General features: G+C 38.3%; 2 protein-coding genes across 7 annotated transcripts; one reads left to right on the top strand and one right to left on the bottom strand.

Moving 5' to 3' along the window:
* Positions 1-2,203: 2,203 nt before the first annotated feature.
* On the bottom strand, positions 2,204-5,901 carry LOC125592692. Its single transcript, XM_048768053.1, has 4 exons — positions 5,322-5,901; positions 4,193-5,077; positions 2,383-3,998; positions 2,204-2,302 (listed from the first exon to the last, which is right to left on the bottom strand). The coding sequence occupies exons 1-4, from the start codon at positions 5,899-5,901 to the stop codon at positions 2,204-2,206; spliced, it is 3,180 nt and encodes a 1,059-aa protein (XP_048624010.1).
* Positions 5,902-11,785: 5,884 nt separating this feature from the next.
* On the top strand, positions 11,786-16,918 carry LOC106435858 (receptor-like serine/threonine-protein kinase ALE2). Of its 6 annotated transcripts, none has more exons than XM_013876785.3 (11): positions 11,786-12,363; positions 12,787-13,029; positions 13,134-13,238; positions 13,307-13,408; positions 13,498-13,569; positions 13,658-13,741; positions 13,823-13,921; positions 14,002-14,229; positions 14,328-14,468; positions 14,556-14,651; positions 14,725-16,918. In XM_013876785.3, the coding sequence occupies exons 1-11, from the start codon at positions 12,294-12,296 to the stop codon at positions 16,677-16,679; spliced, it is 3,195 nt and encodes a 1,064-aa protein (XP_013732239.1). In that variant the 5' UTR covers positions 11,786-12,293; the 3' UTR covers positions 16,680-16,918. The 6 variants fall into 6 exon arrangements, with proteins under 6 accessions (XP_013732239.1, XP_013732238.1, XP_013732240.1 ...); XM_013876784.3 differs by having other exon boundaries at positions 12,781-13,029; positions 13,140-13,238; XM_013876786.3 differs by having other exon boundaries at positions 11,787-12,363; positions 14,005-14,229.
* The last annotated feature ends 1,763 nt before the right edge of the window (positions 16,919-18,681 follow it).

The raw sequence follows: 18,681 nt of genomic DNA, 5'->3' as shown, positions 1-18,681 counted from the left end.
CACTTGCTTACAAATAAACGACATATCCCAAGCGCGAATCTGGTCGTATCGATCGTATTTGTCCCCACACAAGACACCAAAACTACGATCTGCATTTCTCACCACTCCTCCCAATACTATTCTTCATAGTGGTTTATATTGTTAGTTGTGTGAATGAACCGCTGGCCTTTTTTGTCGGTGCGTTAGAAAATACAGTAAAATTTATTTGTTATTGTTTTGAAAATAATGGGTTAATCCAGATTTTAGTTTTGTTATTACGTTTTAATAGTCTTTAATTAGTGACAACGGAACTGATTCTTTCACCACGTGTTTTGGGACGTTGTTTTTTGGTTGTTGATTAATTCGCTTGGCTTTACTCTTCTGCTTAATGAACACAATATCGTGATTAACATATTCAGCCCCGTTCTTGTGTATTGAATAGACCTATTCTTGGTTTCACCAACCAATAGAATTTTGTTATTTTATATTCGATATCTTAAAAAAAAAACAAAATATTGTCAAATTATATTATGTTTTTCAAATAAAAAAAATAAAAAAATAGTAGTTGCTACAGAAAAAAAAATTAAAAATATTTTTAACGTCGTCAGCAAAATACTAGACCCTAAATCCTAAACCCAAACCCTTAGAGGATAAACCTTAAACACTTGAATAAATCATAAAATCTAAATAAAAAATACTAAAACACTAAAACACTAAAGTTTTACCCAAGGTTTAGGATTAGGATTTAGGGTTTAGTGTTTTGCTGACGACGTTACAAATATTTTTTTCAAAAAATTCTTTGTTTATAACTACTATTACTTTTTATTTTTTTATTTTTAAAACATAATATAACTTCACAATATTTTGTTTCTTTTTCTAAAAGATGCCGAATATGAAATAATGAAATCCTATTGGTTGGTGAACCTAGAGGTTCACCTTAGGGGTTGAACCCAAGAATTAATCTATTGAATATAGAGTTATTCTTGGGTTCACCCCCTAGGGTGAACCTCCAGCCAATAGGATTTCATTATTTCAAATTCGATATCTTTTAAAAAAAGAAACAAAATATTATCAAGTTATATTATGTTTAAAAAAAAAAATAGCAGTTACAGAAAAAAGAATTAAAAAAATCTTTTTAGCGTCGTCAGCAAAACACTAAACCCTAAATCTTAATCCCTAAACCCTAAATCCTAAACCCTAAACCCTTGGGTAAACCTGGTAAACCCTAAACCCTTGGATAAACTCTAAACCCTTGGGCAAACCCTAAACCCTTGGATAAATCCTAAACTCTAAATAAAAACACTAAACCCTAAATCCTAAACCCTAAACCCTTGAGTGTTTTAAAGTTTAGTGATTTTAATTTAGAGTTTAAGATTTATCTTAGAGTTTAAGATTTATCCTAGAGTTTATGGTTTACCCAAGGGTTTAGGGTTTAGGATTTAGGGTTTAGAGATTAGGATTTAGGGTTTAATGTTTTGCTGACGACGTTAAAAATATTTTTTTTTGTAATTACTACTATTTTTTATTTATTTATTTTTATCTTTTAATTTTAAAAACATAATATAATTTGACAATATTTTGTTTCCTTTTTTAAAAGATATCGAATATAAAATAACACAATCCTATTGGTTGGTGAACATAGAGGTTCACCCTAGGGGGTAAACCCAAGAATAAGTCGTGAATATAATTACTTATAAGTTGATTAAAAAAGTCAATTCTCTTAAATATCTCTTTTTAAGTTTTTATCACAAAATAGCTCTAAAAAAATAAAATGACCAAAATAGCACTTTTTAATTTTGAAAATTTTAATTTTTTTTTTATTTTTAAAATTTAAACTCATCCCTAAAACCCAACCCCTTAATTCTAAACCCTAAGTCTTAGATTTTTTTTTTCATCGAACGGCTGATCTATTACTCAAGCTTGAGGTGGTCTGGGGAACCAGACCGGAATAGAACAACCAATGCAACCAATGTAATACATGTTCCTATGAAAGGATCTTGTTATCTTAGCTAATGAATCAGAAGATACATTTTCAGTGTGAGGAATAAAAACAATTGAAAATTCTGGGAATCTGCTCTTCAGCTTCTGCAGCTCATCTAGTTAAGTGGAGAAGTTGGGTCATGCTCCTGGGTCTTGAATCATTGAGACGAGATCCTTACAATCGGTGCCAAAAGCCTGACACGTCGATAGTTGAAGCATGCATTCCATCGCCCATTAAAGGGCCTCAAGCTCCGAATAAAGTGGTGAGATTCTTCGTCGTTGGTTTCTTGCTCCCAATAGCTGAGTCGTTCCTTCTGAGGTTTTCCATGTCCACCCACAACCACTAAAGAATGCATTGTGTGTCCATGAGCCATCTATTAGACATCTCTCTGAATTTGTTATCTGCTATGGGATTATTCTAACAATTTGTTCCTCTTGTTTAATGTTTGCTTCGAACCAAGCATGACATTCTGATTCACCATGTCGGACAGTTTCCAAGGGGTCCATGTCTATTCCTCTGAAAATTTTATCATTCTTTGCTTTCCAAATATACCATATAATCCAGGGATATGGGTCTTTGTCCAATTCAGGGTCTTCTATGTCATTTTTCCTCCAAAAAAGATAATCAATGTTCGCATAATGACTTGTGGTAGGGAACAACGTTGACGGGGTTGGAGCTGTTGCATGCGCACATGTCTGTAATGCTGGGGGACACTCAAAGATGGCATGATTTATAGTTTCATCATCTGCTCCACATCTTGGACAATGATTGTCGCATCGCATATGCCGATGTGTTAAGTTATTTGTTACTGCTAATTGTCCAGATATTGTTTGCCAGATAAAATGTTTTAGCTTTGGTGGAGCTTGTATCTTCCAAGCAAAGGCATGGAGTTTTGTGATGCTCTGTTCTTTCTTGATTTCCAATGGTTCTCTATTGAGGATGTTTGTGGCTACCCAATATCCCGATTTAACAGTGTACATCCCATTCTTAGTATAGCTCCAACAATATTTATCTCGCTGATGTCCTTGGCTTATGTCCAAAGATTGGATCAGAAGGGTGTCGTTCGGGTGTACGTACTTTTCAAGCATCTCCAAGTTCCATGTTTTTGGCTCCCCAATCATAAAGTGATGAGCTGACATCATTGGATGTACTACCGGTGCTATTGGTCTAGCTGGTCTTGCTGGTATTGTTGGTATCCAACTGTCTTCCCAAGCTCTAATCTCATTCCCGGAGTGAACCTTCTGTCTGATCCCCAACAGCATCAATGGTTTCGCTGCCATTATACTTCTCCATCCATATGAGGGTCTATCTACCATGTTAAGCCGCAAAGGTGTGTTACATCTGAAGTATTTTCCTCTCAGGACTCTAGATACCAAAGAATCTGGGTTTTGTACCAAGCGCCATAATTGTTTGCCTAGTAGGGCTAGGTTGAATTCATGGATCAATCTGAATCCAATTCCTCCTTCCTCTCTTGGTTTACATAGATTTTCCCATTTAACCCAATGTATACCCCTTTTGGGAAGGTTCGGGCTCCACCAGAACTGTGCAATGGTACTAGCTAAGTTTTCACAGATCTCTAATGGAAGGAGTAGTGTTGACATCACGTAAGTAGGAAGAGCCAGTAGGATAGACTTTATGAGTACTTCCTTTCCTCCCTTTGTCAGCCAACGTCCTGTCCAGCCATTTACACGATTTTGCAACCGATCCTTCAAGAAGACAAACAACTTTCTTTTCGATCCGCTAATATCCTCAGGAATACCAAGATATGTCCCCATCCCTCCCTCATTTGTAATCCCCGTTGTAGTTTTGATAGTTTCTTTCACATTCCCAGGTATCTTCTTACCAAAGAGCAAGGAAGATTTTCCAAAGTTAATGCATTGTCCAGAAGATTTCTCATATGTGTTTAGAACTTTCATAACTTCATCGCATTCACGGGGCTCCGCCTTACAGAAGAATAGGCTATCATCAGCGAAGAGAAGGTGTGATACCGGGGGACTAGCGCGTGATACACACATCCCCATTGTCTTACCTTGATTCTCTGCATGATTAATAAGGCTAACGAGTGCTTACGTGCATAAGATAAAGATGAAAGGAGACAAAGGATCTCCTTGACGTAATCCCCTGTGTGGGGTTATATTTCCTTTGGGTTGGCCATTGAACATGACATGATATTTACTGATGTTACACATCGCATTATCCATTCAATCCACATAACTGAAAAGCCCATTTTACTCATGACCACACTGATGAAGTCCCATTCCAATCGATCATAAGCTTTACTCATGTCCGTCTTTATTGCCATCCTCTTGTTTCTTCCTCCAGGATCTGTACGGAGAGAATGAAACATCTCCTGTGCTATTAGTACATTGTCCGATATTTGTCTTCCAGCAACAAAGGCTGACTGAGTTTCTGATATCCGATCCGGAAGTACCTTCTTTAGTCTTTGGCATAAGACTTTAGATATAATCTTGTAGCTAACATTACAAAGATTGATGGGACGAAACTGCGGCATTTCATTTGGTTTGTCTATCTTAGGAATGAGACAAATATTTGCATCATTTAGGCCATTTGCCATAGTATCTTCAAATAGAAACTCATTAACCATACGGGTTAAATCATTTTTCACTGTGTCCCAGAATTTTTGGTAAAATAAGGCTGTCATACCATCAGGTCCGGGTGCCTTTTCTGGATGCATTGCGAATAACGCCAATTTTACTTCCCATTCGGAAACAGGAGCCATGAGGTCCGCATTGATTTGATCAGAGATTGTCGTTGTGACATTAGCAAGGGCTTCATCAATCAGTTCCGGGTTGGAAGATTCAAAAAGCTCTCTAAAGTAATCAGTAGCGATGGCTACCAATTTTTCTTCATCCTCCACTAGATTCCCAGCAGAATCCAAGAGACATGTAATCTTATTTCTGGCTTTTCTCTGTCTTGTAATAGCATGAAAAAACATTGTGTTCAAATCTCCCTCTCTCAGCCAGAAGATTCTACTCTTTTGTTTCCAGAATTTTTCCTCAGCCTTAAGAGTTTCGGTAAGTTCCTTGAGCACTGCTCCTATTTTTTCTGTCGTTGCCTCATCATCAGAGTAAAGATTATCTACCTTCGCCTTAAGCTCTTCAATTTGTTTTGCAGCATTTAAACCTTTCTCTCTTTTCCATTATCCTAAAGCTTTCCTACAACTGGATATATGATCCATAATAGTTGCATTAGGAGGGAGTTCAGGAGAGTTTCAGCCATCTGAAATTACTTGACCTATTTCTTCACTATCCAGCCAGCGCTTATCAAATTTAAATGATTTCCTTTTCCTTGATGGCTTAATGAGGATATCCGCCAGTACGATGATCTGATCTCCACATACGCAGATATTGCACTTTAGAGTGTGAGAATTTCTCATGCCAATCTTCATTTCCAAGAGCACGATATAAGCGACATCGCACATTCCCATTGGGACGTTTTCCAGTCCATGATAGTTGGTTCCCAGAAAATGGAAACTCCAGCATACCACAATCCGAGATCATTTGGTTGAAAGAGAGAAATGATGTATCAGATCGTCTCTTGCCACCTTCTTTCTCATGGTGGCCTCTTATTTCATTAAAATCGCCAATCATAAACCATGGACCATCTCTAGTAGTGGCAAAATGCGTAAGACGTTCCCATACTTGATCTCTTTTTTCAAGAACATGGTCCCCATAAACGAAAGTCTTGTAGACATTTATTTCATTAATTACTGCTTTTACTTCAATCATTCGATTATTCGAAAACAAAATAACAACTTGAAATTCATCCATAAAAAACAAAGCTAAACCACCACTTTGGCCAAGAGGCTCAACGGTGAACAATTTATTAAAACCTAAGTCAACCTGAATGTTTTGCAACATCAGCTTCCTATTCTTCGTCTCAGAAAGAAACAAGAGTCCTGGGCAATGCTTCTGACACATCTCCTTGAGGCGTCGAACTGTGAGGTCGTTCTCAATCCCTCGACAGTTCCAACTGAGTGTCTTCATTGATGAAGGTGGGGCGGATATTTGGCATCCACCATACCTTTCTGTTGAGTTCCCGCCCCAGGTGTAGCTTTTTTCAAACTCGCCGGCTTTGTTCCCCTTCTAGCGCGGGGAACATTCACTTGTGGCGCTGGCTTAGAGTTGATTCTTGGTGAAGCTCGCCGCTGATTCCCCTGTTGTGATCCTATAAATAATGTTCTTGTAACACTCCTTGTAAGGGCTTTTTCATCCGCTTCCTTAGCAGCCTCAATCTCTCCAAAGTTGGTGCTTGCCTCAATCATAAGAATTGGGTTCTCTTGCATATCCTGAGTACGACCAGTCATCTCCGGAGATTTAACATTCACAAGATCATCTCCCAGCAAGTCATCCTCCTCCATTAACGCAAGCTCAGTACCCATGATAGGGTCTTCCATGTCTGCATCCAGAATTTCTTCCTCGTTCTCAATGTCATGCTCATTTAGAGCATCAATTTTCAAAGCATTATATGGAGGAATGAGATCATCTGCAACTTCCATATGAGAACGTTGAGTTGAGTTTGGCCTGAATGTGACATTAGTATCCATAGGAGGTTGCTCCATCGTAGTCCTTGCCTTGGGTACGACGTCGGCAGGAGATGTTTGATCACTATGACGCCTCGATGCCTCATCAGTGACGATTGAGCGTAGCTTAATCGTCTCACCAACTGAGGCTGAAGTCGCGTCCCTAGGTTGCTGATCAACTATCTTTAGGGGTCTAAGATGTTTCTCCTTCCACAATTGCTCCTTACCTGTATCTTGATGCTTTCCCGTTGACGCCTGATTCCGACCATAGGAGTAAGGATTATATCGAGAGTCTCTTTGTTTGGGAACTCGACTCGTACGGCTTGAGTGAGTAGAGCGCTGAACACGAGAGTGAGAACTCGTTCCATCTTTGTGAGACCGAGCTGTCTCATCCTTCCCATGAGAGTTTCCGGCGGGTACTCTTGATCCATCATCTCTGAGATCACCTCTACTGGTTACGCGATCAAAAACTCTCTCACGACCAGTCGGATGCGACATCACATTGCTCTGTTTCATCGGACAGTCTTGAGCCTCATGTGTCATAAGACCACATGTTATACAATGTTTAAAAAGCATTTCATATTGGAGCTTGATGTTGATGTCTTCCTTTTTTCGTGTTTGGAGCTTCCTGGTGAACTTCAGAGGCTTGTTGGAATCAATCTCAACCCTGATCTTCCCCTCTGTAGCATCGATCTTGTCCACTTTCCCAAGACGATCACCAATAGCTTCCAGGTTCTGATGAGTGCAGAGGTGCAAGGGAATGCCTTGGAGTTGGATCCAAAACGGCACCATCGATGGGTAGTTTTCATCAACAATTGGTTCCCTGCGAACCAACACAAACATACAGAAATTGTGGTGGAAAGGTCCTTGGTTGAGGATAGAATTAAGATCTTCCTCATTATCAAAATTGAATAAAAAGTGTCCATTGCCCAAGTCGCAAGCAGTGATCTTCTCAGACATACCTCATTGCACCGGCATTGCGACAATGAGCCGCTCCACACATTCTGTTTTTTATGGTTTAAGATCTTGCCAATAAGAGACAAGCTATATTCCTTGATGAGATACTCATCTGCTTGATCCGGCAATAGTATCGGTTCGTCATCATCCTCCTCGAGAAGGATTCCCTTACCCTTGCTTGATGACATTGTTTCGAGATCTACCGTACAAAGATACGATAGATTGTTTTCTGAGAATGATTGTAGAGTGAGTTACTCAGTTCCTACGGAGACAGAGCAGAGACCAAAGTGTTTAACCTAATCCACCAGATCGTGTCGAGACGAAGATCCTGACACGATAGGTTTACGGATGGTGAGATCTGCAGTAGCCGTGGGATAAAGTCGGAGTCGAGATAACGTCAGAGAGCAAGGAAACTACGGGTGCAAGTTGGATTGAACGTCACGGAAAGCTGGTCTGGTCTCCACGTCAATGAACGTAGGGATCAGAATGAGATCAAAATTTCAAAGGAAATTTTCGATCTGATGAGCCGCCTCTATGGTCGCCATTGAATCACCCTTGAAAGCCCTAGCTTCTATAGACCTCTGACACCCTACGCCTTAGATTAGTTAATCATATGAGTATAAATGCATATTTACCTTTTAATAAAACTTATTTTAGTCATTTTTTTCTTTGCAAGTCTATTTTTGTGAAAATAAATTAAAAAAAATTATCTAAGGGAATTTCTCTTTAAAAAAAACGCTAAGACTTATTAAAACACTAAGACTTATACTGTATATGCTTTTATGCAACTTTTTCTTTTTATAAAAAAAAAACATTGTTTCTTTCAAGTTTGAAATCTTTTTTTTTTTGAGTTTCAATACAGCATATAATTCTATAAAACCTCGCCTCTTTTGGGTACTTTCACTTTATGCTTTAGTATCTCAAGGTGCTTTCGGTCTTGAAGTCTTAGTTAATGGGGGGTTAATCTATATATATAAAGTTAGCTTTTTCTATTCTTATGACAAGTGGCAAGGGGGTTTGATGACATGTGTACCCATGTATTTTTATTTTTATATTTTTGGTCATTCTTCTTTTACACTATTGCAATTTGGCTTAGTACTTTCTAATTGTGCACTATTATTTTTCTCATACTAACCATTATTATGTGAAATTTTATAATATATTTTATTAGTCAATAAAATTGGAGATGAATAAAGAAAAAATAAAAAAATAAAAATAGATTTTAAATATTTTATTTATTCACAACTAAAAATAACATAAATTTTTACTATTTTATTATTTTTTATTAATTTTCTATTATTTTATTTACAAATTATAATTTATTTTACTATTAAAAATCTGAAAATAATTAAACTAAAAAAAACTAGAATAAGACACATAATCTAAACTTAAATCTCCACAATCACAAAGAAAAAATAGAATATTATAGTAACACTTACTCAATAAAAGTCTGAAACACAAATGAACGCGATCAATCACCAATCCAAAACACCAAAAAAAAGATTGAGAAAGAATATTCACCGGACCAAAGTCACCACGAAGCAGGAAAACACATGCATAATGCACAACCACCAGCTAAAAGGTATGAATCAACTCACAAACAAAACAACCACATACAAGGAGCTCATGCCAACGAAGAACCACAAAACTCTGAATAGAAGAGACCAAAGCACCAAAAGATTAACTCCACACACATATACCAAAGGAAGCAGGAGAAGAAGAAAAGCAACATAAGGGAGGGAGAATGGAAGCCAACCACAGAGAAATCAGAGCTCAAGTTTGAGACAAAAAATAATCTTCCAAGCCCACAAAACATACACGAAGGAAAACACTATCCAAACCTTGAGTGACATATATGTGAAATGGAGAGCCACCAGAGACACAACCAACGATGAAAAGTGCAACGAGATGAGAGAACAAAGAAAGAAAAAGAGACTACACAAAATCAGCAAACTGTGGAGCCATCCTCGAGCTATGAAGAGAACATAAAAATCAGATCACCAAAAACCAGATCTTGAAAACCAAGACTAGCAGGGACTATCAACGGCAAGCCAACTACGAGGAAGACAACTAAACTCTGATCCAACCCAAGGAGATGTAGTTCCAAACGTTAGCCAAATCTAAGGAAGAAGAGGAAAAATATTGACAAGAACAGCGTACAACATAATGAGAAACAACCGCACAACTGGGAACTCATAAACCTGATCTACAATAAATATCAGATAATCTCACAAGAGAAGAAGAAAAGGAAAAACAAGAGCAACAAAGGTGAGCCTTTTCCGGTGGTGGTAAGAAACACCGCATACCAGAAATGTAAATAAATACATAGATGGTGACGGCTCAAGTCAAAATATGCGGAGACGAAAAAAACATCTTATTAGAATAATGTTCAATGTTGTTAAAAAAAGAATAATGTTCAAAAATGTGAAAATATGAAATACAATTTTGACGCTAAAACCGTTAATGTTAGAATCAACAAATACATAAATTCAAAGTGATTGAAATTCAATATGCTTTACATTAGAAGCTCAATTCACCACTAACAAATACTATTATACATACAACAACACATTATTGAAAAGACGAACACATAATATATTAATCTATAAACTAATACTACATAACACAATAAAATATTAAAGCATGCTCTTCACAAATAAATACTGACCACATAATTACATCATCCAAATATATCATATTTAACCATAACAAAATAATATTCCGCGCGAAGCGCGGACAACCCCCTAGTACTATATATATTCTCTATTATTTTCCCCAAAGGCCTTCGTCAACTTGGGAAAATGGTTACTAAAATAACATGATCACTTGATCAGTGTATACATACACTTTTGGTTTTGGTCAACATGTGATCAATTTATTTGTGGACCTAATCTTTGACATATTTGCATTTTCACTCTGGACTGCACAACGTAATCGAATCAGTTTCTATAATAATGCGTTTAAATATATGCACTATATGTTTTGCGTCGGTGCTTTTGCGGTGTCTATCAATTAAAGTGAATTGTTTTTTTTTTGTAACTTAATTAAAGTGAATTGTTGCTATCGGTTTCCATATGGTTTTTAACTTTCTTTCTTCTTCTTTTTTCCCAAAGCAAACAAAGTAAGAAGATATGAAAACAACGTTGTGGAAGGAATGAAAAACAAACAAAAGAAGAAAATACGAAACTGATGATACCCTGAAACCAAGAACGATTGTCTATATGTTACTTGAATTGGAGTAAACATACATATATAGGACGTTACGTTATGGTTATGGACTATTATAGTATGCCACACCTAACTATGATAAACGTCGAATCGGTTTTAAAAGCTAATCCAAACCAAACTTTTCTTTCTTTCTTTTAACGGTGGTTGAATTAACGGGAAAGGATCTGATTAATTTGTCTCTTCATTGGATTCCTTTTTATTTATATCCAACAAAAATTCACAGTAAGAAACAAATTTCAGTCGATTCTACTACTTAGTTTCCTCGACCGTGGGGCTAACACATTATTAAAACTTAGACTTCATATACATAAATCATGTAATACAGTAGAATTTGACAAATATGAAATTTGAGTGTGGTAGCACGAGGAGAGAATGGAAGCAAAACTTTAGTTATTGAATTTACCCTATTTTATTGTATTGTTTTTATTTTATTCAAGTTTGATAACTACCATTGAATTTAGTAGTCTTCCCCACATAAATTTCAATAGGTTTATTTATTCTTTTATTTAATCTCATTCCTTTTGCATCTGTTCAAAACGAGAACTTGAAATCTTGTTCCAATTGGAGATGCTCCCAATGTCTAGTTTATAGTTTCAACCGGAGACAACTTCTACTGTTTTATAAAAACAAACATGATTTACACGATTACAAAAATGATAATTATGCATCTATTGTGTGTTGTTAAAATGTCGCAAAAGTGTCAAAAATGTATTCTAAAAGGTGAGGTTTAGGTGTATAAATCTAATTGACATGATACAACCTTTTTATTAATAAACAAAATGGTGGTTGGTTAAGCAATCTCGAAGATTAAAATGCGTAGAACAAAATAAATAAGATTTCATTCTTTTTTTTTGTCAACATAAATAAGATTTCATCCAACTATGTTTTTTTTGGCTCACTATATTTGGAGTAGATTTTAAACTTAAAACATTATATTTATAAAAAACATATAAATTTTATTTTCGCAATCGACTGAATTTGTAGTCGAAAAAACAAATTAATTTAGTAAAATAAAAGTGTATGTGTAGGGAATCTATCGAGTATTTGATTGAGTCTATTGACATTAATATAAAAATAAGAGTTGTATATTAAATATACATCTTCAACCTAAACGGAGAAAAAAGGGCAATAAAATAAACAAATGGTTCAAAAACCCACTAGGCTCTCTCAGACACGGAGACTGGTTTCCTCCATTGACACTATCCCACTACCTTCAAGATCCCATCTTTTGTGTTAAAACCTAATCTCTCTCTCTCTCTCTCTCTGACCAATTGGGAGCAGAAACAAATTAACAAAAAAAGAAACGTTTTTGCTCAAAGATGGAGATCAAAGATTAATTGCAACCCTTTTGATTTATACCGTTCTTATTACACCAAACTCGTTTCTGTTTTATTAATTCCTTTCTTTTGTGAGCATTAAAAGAAGAAAAAAAAAACAATTCCTTTGCTTCTTTCTCACTGTTACTTTCTCTTCTCTCTCTGTATCCTTCATCTTGCGTTTTAAGCCATTTCTGTCCTTCTGCCATCTCATCTTTAAAACTTGGAGCTCAATAATACCCTTTCATCTTCCTCGTGATCATCGGAGGAAGCTGATCTCTTCTATGGAATGGAGATTTTGATGTTCCTCCTAAGGATTTGTCTAGTTTCGTCAGTTTTAGTTGCTGCTTCTCCCTCTGGTAAGTTTAATTTTTATTTACTCCTAAGTTAAAAAAAGCAATCATTTTTCCATTGCTTGGATCAATTGGGATCAGACCCATATGGATCAATTTGCTATCTTTGGTATTTATATATTAACAATGAGCTTGTAATAACTCTACTAGTGTTAAATGTTTTTTTGGAATCAACCCAATTGGGGAAGAACGAAATTAAAAAATGATTTTTTTTTTTTTGTGTGAGTTTCCGTCGATGAATATTAATTTCTGGAGATTTTTTTTTTTTATAATTTTGTGAAATACCTTTTTTTTTATTATTATTAATGTAAAGAAATTTGAGTCAAAATCCAAGTTGTTGACGCAATCTTTCAAAGATATCGAATTGACTTTGATTACAAAAAGAGATGTTTGATTTTGCTTCGTGATATGTTGAATTGTTAGCTACAGGGTTGGATTTGTTACCTCCGTTATCATCACCACCGTCTCCGTTACCGGAGGCTTCAAAAGGGTTTGGTCAAGTACCGATCAGTCCACCCGAATCTCACAACCCCAGCAATGCGCCACCGCCCAAAGCCTCTCAGCCGTCTCTTCCGGCTCCTGTGCCTAACGTGGTAGCTCCTCCGCAGGCAGATTCCGCGGGAGGTAGAGCACCGGCGGGTGAGCCTATTGTCTCGGTTCCTAATGCTCCAGGTAATTTGATTCTCTCACAGACAATTATTCGAACACTTGGCGCGCACTCTTGGGAGTAGTAGAGCTGTGTGTATTGAAAAAAATGTAATTTGAATCTTCGTCAGCTCCAGTGAAGGATTTGCCGGGAAAATCTCCACCGGTTCAACCTGTTATTACACCGGTTGCTTCACCACCAAAAGAGCCTCCTTTCTCTGGAAGAGTATCTCCAGGTATATGAATCTTTTAGATTGCATCATCAATCTTCGAACTTTGACTTGTAATAGTCTGTAATTTGCAGGCCCGGTTTCATCGGATATTCCACCTTTACCATCAGTGGCTCGGCCTCCTCCGCCTATACCAAGCGTTCACAAGCCTCCTATCGAGAAGCCTATTGCTCCTGGTATAGCCACATGTTTTGCTCAACCCCTTACTATGTTTGGCTTTTTTTTTTGCTTATAGCATATACTCATTTGTGGTCACCGAATCCAGTTGCATCTCCACCAACTGACATTTCACCACCAGTCCATCCTGTCATACCAAAGTTGCCTTCTAGTTCACCTGGTATGCGGTTGCTTGCCGAATTGCTTACTCTCTATTTATTCTTCTCCTTGCCTTGTTGTCTGTGTTTATTCTCTCTTGAACTGTGCAGTACCCACCTCCGGATCTCCAACAAGAAAATCGCCAATTACCCACCCGGTTTTCCCAATTGAGTCTCCTGCTGCTGTCTCACCAGGTTAGCTCAGCTTTCGTATATGTTTTTTTCTTTAAAAAAAAATGTAACCAAAAATTGTCAACATTTTCTCTTCTTCTCTAGATCATCCACCTCCCAGCCATAATGGAGATGAGAACAAAAGTCCGGTTGCTGCACCGTCAAATGAAACTGCTAAACCCTTGCCTGTTATCCCACATAAAGGTTTTTGTTTTCTTAGGGCATTACTATTGTTTCACGTATCAAGTAGACAAGAAAACTAAACTCATTTTGTTATTGTATAGCAGCTTCTCCTCCTTCAATAGCTCCATTAGCCCCCAAATTCAACGGACACTCTCATCATACACCGCCAGATACTACTCCGAGTAATGTACACCGCACATCATCATCAGCTCCTCCTCCACCTTCATACCATCGACATCATCAAGAGCGAACGAAGATCACAAATAGTCCACCTCCTTCACCACCACCACCAATGCATATCATATCCCCAAAGAAGCCAAATCGTAAAGGTTTCAACTTACCATAGACTTTGAGATACTTAGATTGGCCAGTCATCACTCTTCTCATGATCTTAATTCTCTCTTCTTTCTATGTTTTGTTGTTATAGGTTCAGTTTCTCCTCCTCTTCCATCACTACACCATGCTCATTCTCCCCCAATTCCTTCTTCTTTGATTTCTCCTGCTCACCCTCCAATCTCTTCCTCAATGCATCGTATCTCCATAGCTCCAGCACCTTCTCCTACCCAAGGTTTAATTCCAACTTCAAATAAACAAAATCTGCGTTAACCTCTTTGTCTGATGTTCAAAGCCTAAACTCTGTTTATTTCTCCTAAAGTCCTCCCTCTCAGGTCCTCTTCAAGACCTTCAAAGTCTCGTAAGTTCCCACTCGGTCCTCCTCTTCCAGCATTTCCCCCTCCTCCCCCTAACTCAGGTCAGACATTCTTTTCAATTATCTCGAGATGAACAAGTCCTTGCTTTGGTCTAAAACCACTTTTTCTCTGCAGATTGTACATCAACCGTTTGCTTGGAACCGTACACAAACACACCTCCTGGATCCCCCTGTGGCTGTGTATGGCCTATTCAAGTCGAGCTTCGCCTCAGCATGGCCCTCTACGACTTCTTCCCAATGGTTTCAGAATTCGCCCGGGAGATAAGCGCTGGAGTGTTCATGAAACAGAGCCAAGTCCGTATAATGGGAGCCAACGCAGCTAGCGAACAGCCAGATAAATCTATCGTTCTCATCGACTTAGTCCCGCTCGGAGATAAGTTCGATAACATGACAGCAATGCTTACTTACCAGAGATTCTGGAGTAAAAAAGTACAAATCTTTGGCCAGTACGACGTGATTTACGTCCGTTATCCCGGTTTGCCAGCTTCTCCTCCGGTTTCCGGTATGACCGTTATAGATCAAGGACCCTACCCGGGTGGTGATAATAACGGTAGAGCGATGAAACCGCTCGGAGTTGATGTTCCTAAGAAGATGCGCAAGAAAGAGCTCACCGGTGAAACTGTTGCTGTGATTGTTTTGTCGGCTGCTGCTTTTATTGGCTTGTGTTTCGTCATCGTTTGGTTCTTGGTTTTCCGGCGGAGAAGAGATCAGAGGGCGTCTAAAAGAGCACCACTTGCTCAGCCTTCGCTGCCTTCCCTCACGAAACCATCAGGTTCTGCAAGATCTTTAACCGGAAGCAGGCTTAGCTCAACTTCATTGTCCTTTGCGTCAAGCATTGCTCCGTTTACAGTCTCTGCCAAAACGTTCACCGCAAGCGAAATAGTGAAAGCAACAAATAACTTTGCGGAGTCTAGGGTTCTCGGTGAAGGCGGGTTCGGAAAGGTCTACGAAGGTCTTTTCGATGATGGAACTAAAGTAGCAGTTAAAGTACTGAAGAGAGATGACCAGCAAGGTGGCAGAGAGTTCTTGGCTGAAGTTGAAATGCTTAGCCGTCTTCATCACAGAAACTTGGTGAACTTGATTGGTATATGTATTGAAGATCGTAACCGTTCCTTGGTTTATGAGCTAATACCAAACGGCAGCGTTGAATCTCACCTCCACGGTGTTGATAAAGAGGCTTCGCCTTTGGATTGGGAAGCTCGGTTGAAGATAGCTCTTGGTGCAGCCCGTGGATTAGCGTATTTACACGAAGACTCGAGCCCCAGAGTTATACACAGAGACTTCAAGTCTAGTAACATCTTGCTTGAACACGACTTCACGCCTAAAGTCTCTGACTTTGGACTGGCTAGAAACGCCCTTGATGATGAAGATAACAGACATATCTCTACACGTGTAATGGGAACATTCGGCTATGTGGCGCCAGAATACGCAATGACAGGTCATCTTTTGGTGAAGAGTGACGTGTACAGCTACGGAGTTGTGCTTCTCGAGCTACTCACGGGGAGGAAACCTGTGGATATGACGCAGCCGCCAGGTCAAGAGAACTTAGTTTCATGGACTAGGTCTCTTCTCACGAGCAGAGAAGGGCTTGAAGCTATCATAGACCAGTCTTTGGGACAGCCCGAGATTCCGTTCGACAGCATAGCTAAAGTCGCTGCGATAGCTTCGATGTGCGTTCAACCGGAAGTATCTCACCGTCCTTTCATGGGAGAGGTGGTGCAAGCTTTGAAACTTGTGTGCAACGAATGCGACGAAGCTAAGGAGCTCAACTCTGTAGCTTCGCTTACTCAAGATGAGAATCGAGCTGAGAGCTCTTGTGGTGGAGAAGGCTCCGGGAGGATGGCTCGGTATCCGTTGCTGCCGAGTTACGACTCTGAGCCTGACACTGAGAGAGGACTTTCTGTGTCGGAGATGTTCACTGGTTCGGGGAGGTTAGAGAGACAGTCTAACTCGGGTCCATTGGCTTCAGTTCGAGGCAAGAGGTTCTGGCAGAAGATGAGGAGATTGTCTACGGGAAGCTTGAGCGAGCACGGGTCAGCATCGCTCATGGTACGATCTGGTTCGCGTTGAATGATCTTTTCCGGTTACAGAACATTTGGGGTTTCTGACTGCCCTAAGATAAGAAAGGGAAAGGAAAGGAAAGAGAGTGTGTCTTGTGCTACAAGAAACTCTTTACCTTCTGGATACGCCGGTTAAGCAACAGATTGGAAGAGATCTTTCCCGGTTCAGTAGTCATATTTGTATCTTAGAGAAAACAAGAGACTCTGTTTGATCTAAATTTTAATGTACATATCACGTTAGAGGCACAAGGCATCATCACCAATCAAGATGGCTCGTAACGTTAAATGGGCGGCTCATAAAGACGTTCTTATTCTGATTGGTAGAATGTTTGTGGGCCACTGAGATCACAAATCATCACATAATAGAAAATTATAACTGGCATATATTTAAGAGAGGAAAAAAGTTCAAATCTCTCACTCACTCTACAGTCTACACACTGACCAAACAAATTACAGATGGCACCGTCCCTGTATATTTCAAAGGTCTGTTAACGTCTTTTCACATCACTAATTTTCTCCAATTTATTTTCAGTTTTTTCTTCTTCTTTATGGTGACATTAAACTAGGCCTGAGACGGATCGGATATCCGAACAATTTTAAGATATCCGGAACCGGATTCTTATCCGGCGGATCCATAATTTTACTATCCTTATCTGGATTCGGGGTTCTCGGATATCTGAGTGTCGGATATCCTTCTAAAAATTGTAATATCCGGCGGATATCCGGATTCGGATTTGGATCCTTAAAATAAATAAAAAATAATATTAACATATATAAAATATTAACAATAGTTTAAAAATAAAAATACATATAATGTTTTTAATTATTTCTATGTATAATATTACAAAATTTACATAAAATTTATATATACTATTATAAAAATGAAAATATATTAAATAAAATTAATTTATATATATAGATATTACTATTTTTGAAATATTTATTAATAAAACTTACGGATCCGGATATCCGGATTAAAAAATTAAGATATCCGGATCCGGATCCGGCTTTGACGGATTCAACATTTTACTATCAGGATCCGGATTCGATCCCTCCGGATATCCGGATTTTCGGATCAGATCCGGATCGAATCTCAGATCGAATCCGGATCTCGGATAAAAGTTCTAGGCCTACATTAAACCCACTCTGGATTTATCATAGAAAAGTCCAGTTTGTTTTAAAATTACTCACCGACTACTTTTCTATATTTGGTAACTCCTCATTAACTTTTCCACATTTTTCCTGGATTTTATATAGTAATCTATATTATAATAGATCAGTTTTTGCTCACTCCTTAGCGCGCCACATCATCGTTTTGTGGGCCCCATTTTTAAAAAGTGTAAAAAAGTGTCAAGCCCATGGCTCGAACCCGGGTTATTGAGACATAAACACCAACATTTATACCACTAAGCTAACTGATACCTTTGTACATTGATGGCCGAACCTAATATATATTTATGAAGGTCGGAAGCCCTTGCTTCTTCGGTTTCCTCTGTGGGTCGGTCCTACAAGTGTGTTTTGGGTTTCATTTTTAAATGGGATTCATCACGTTATATGAAAAAAAACTTAAGTTTGCAACAATTATGGTTTTCCTATATTGTAAACTGTTGTAGTTTAATATGAGTTCTTTTCATCATTGTCTCAAACAAGTCTGAGTTACAGAGTTGCGCCGTGTGTATGTTCATAATCTATTTTTTCACCGGTGAACTCTTCATGTCCCCATCTTAAATCGCTTGATCATAAATGTTCCTGATTTGTAGCCCCTTTGTAAACCATATATATATGATTCTCATCTTTGATGAACTCAATCTGCATCTCCACAAAACTCATTGATTCCTCTTAGCTTTAACCATCTTCTAGAAAATGTTTCTCTCTGCCTCTCCAGTTCGTCAAACCGGCGTCCCGGCGTCCGTCACTCAACCTTCGAGTCTCTCCGTCTTGGACTTAGTAGTCAGAGCATAGCCTCTGGCTTCCTCCGCTTCTGGGATTCCTGAACTTCAAGAAAGACAGGG

Source organism: Brassica napus, chromosome C9 (assembly GCF_020379485.1).
Source record: "Brassica napus cultivar Da-Ae chromosome C9, Da-Ae, whole genome shotgun sequence".
NCBI classification, from domain to species: domain Eukaryota; kingdom Viridiplantae; phylum Streptophyta; class Magnoliopsida; order Brassicales; family Brassicaceae; genus Brassica; species Brassica napus.
The sequence above is the reverse complement of the archived record's forward strand: the minus strand, read 5'-3'. Positions and strand labels throughout refer to the sequence as shown.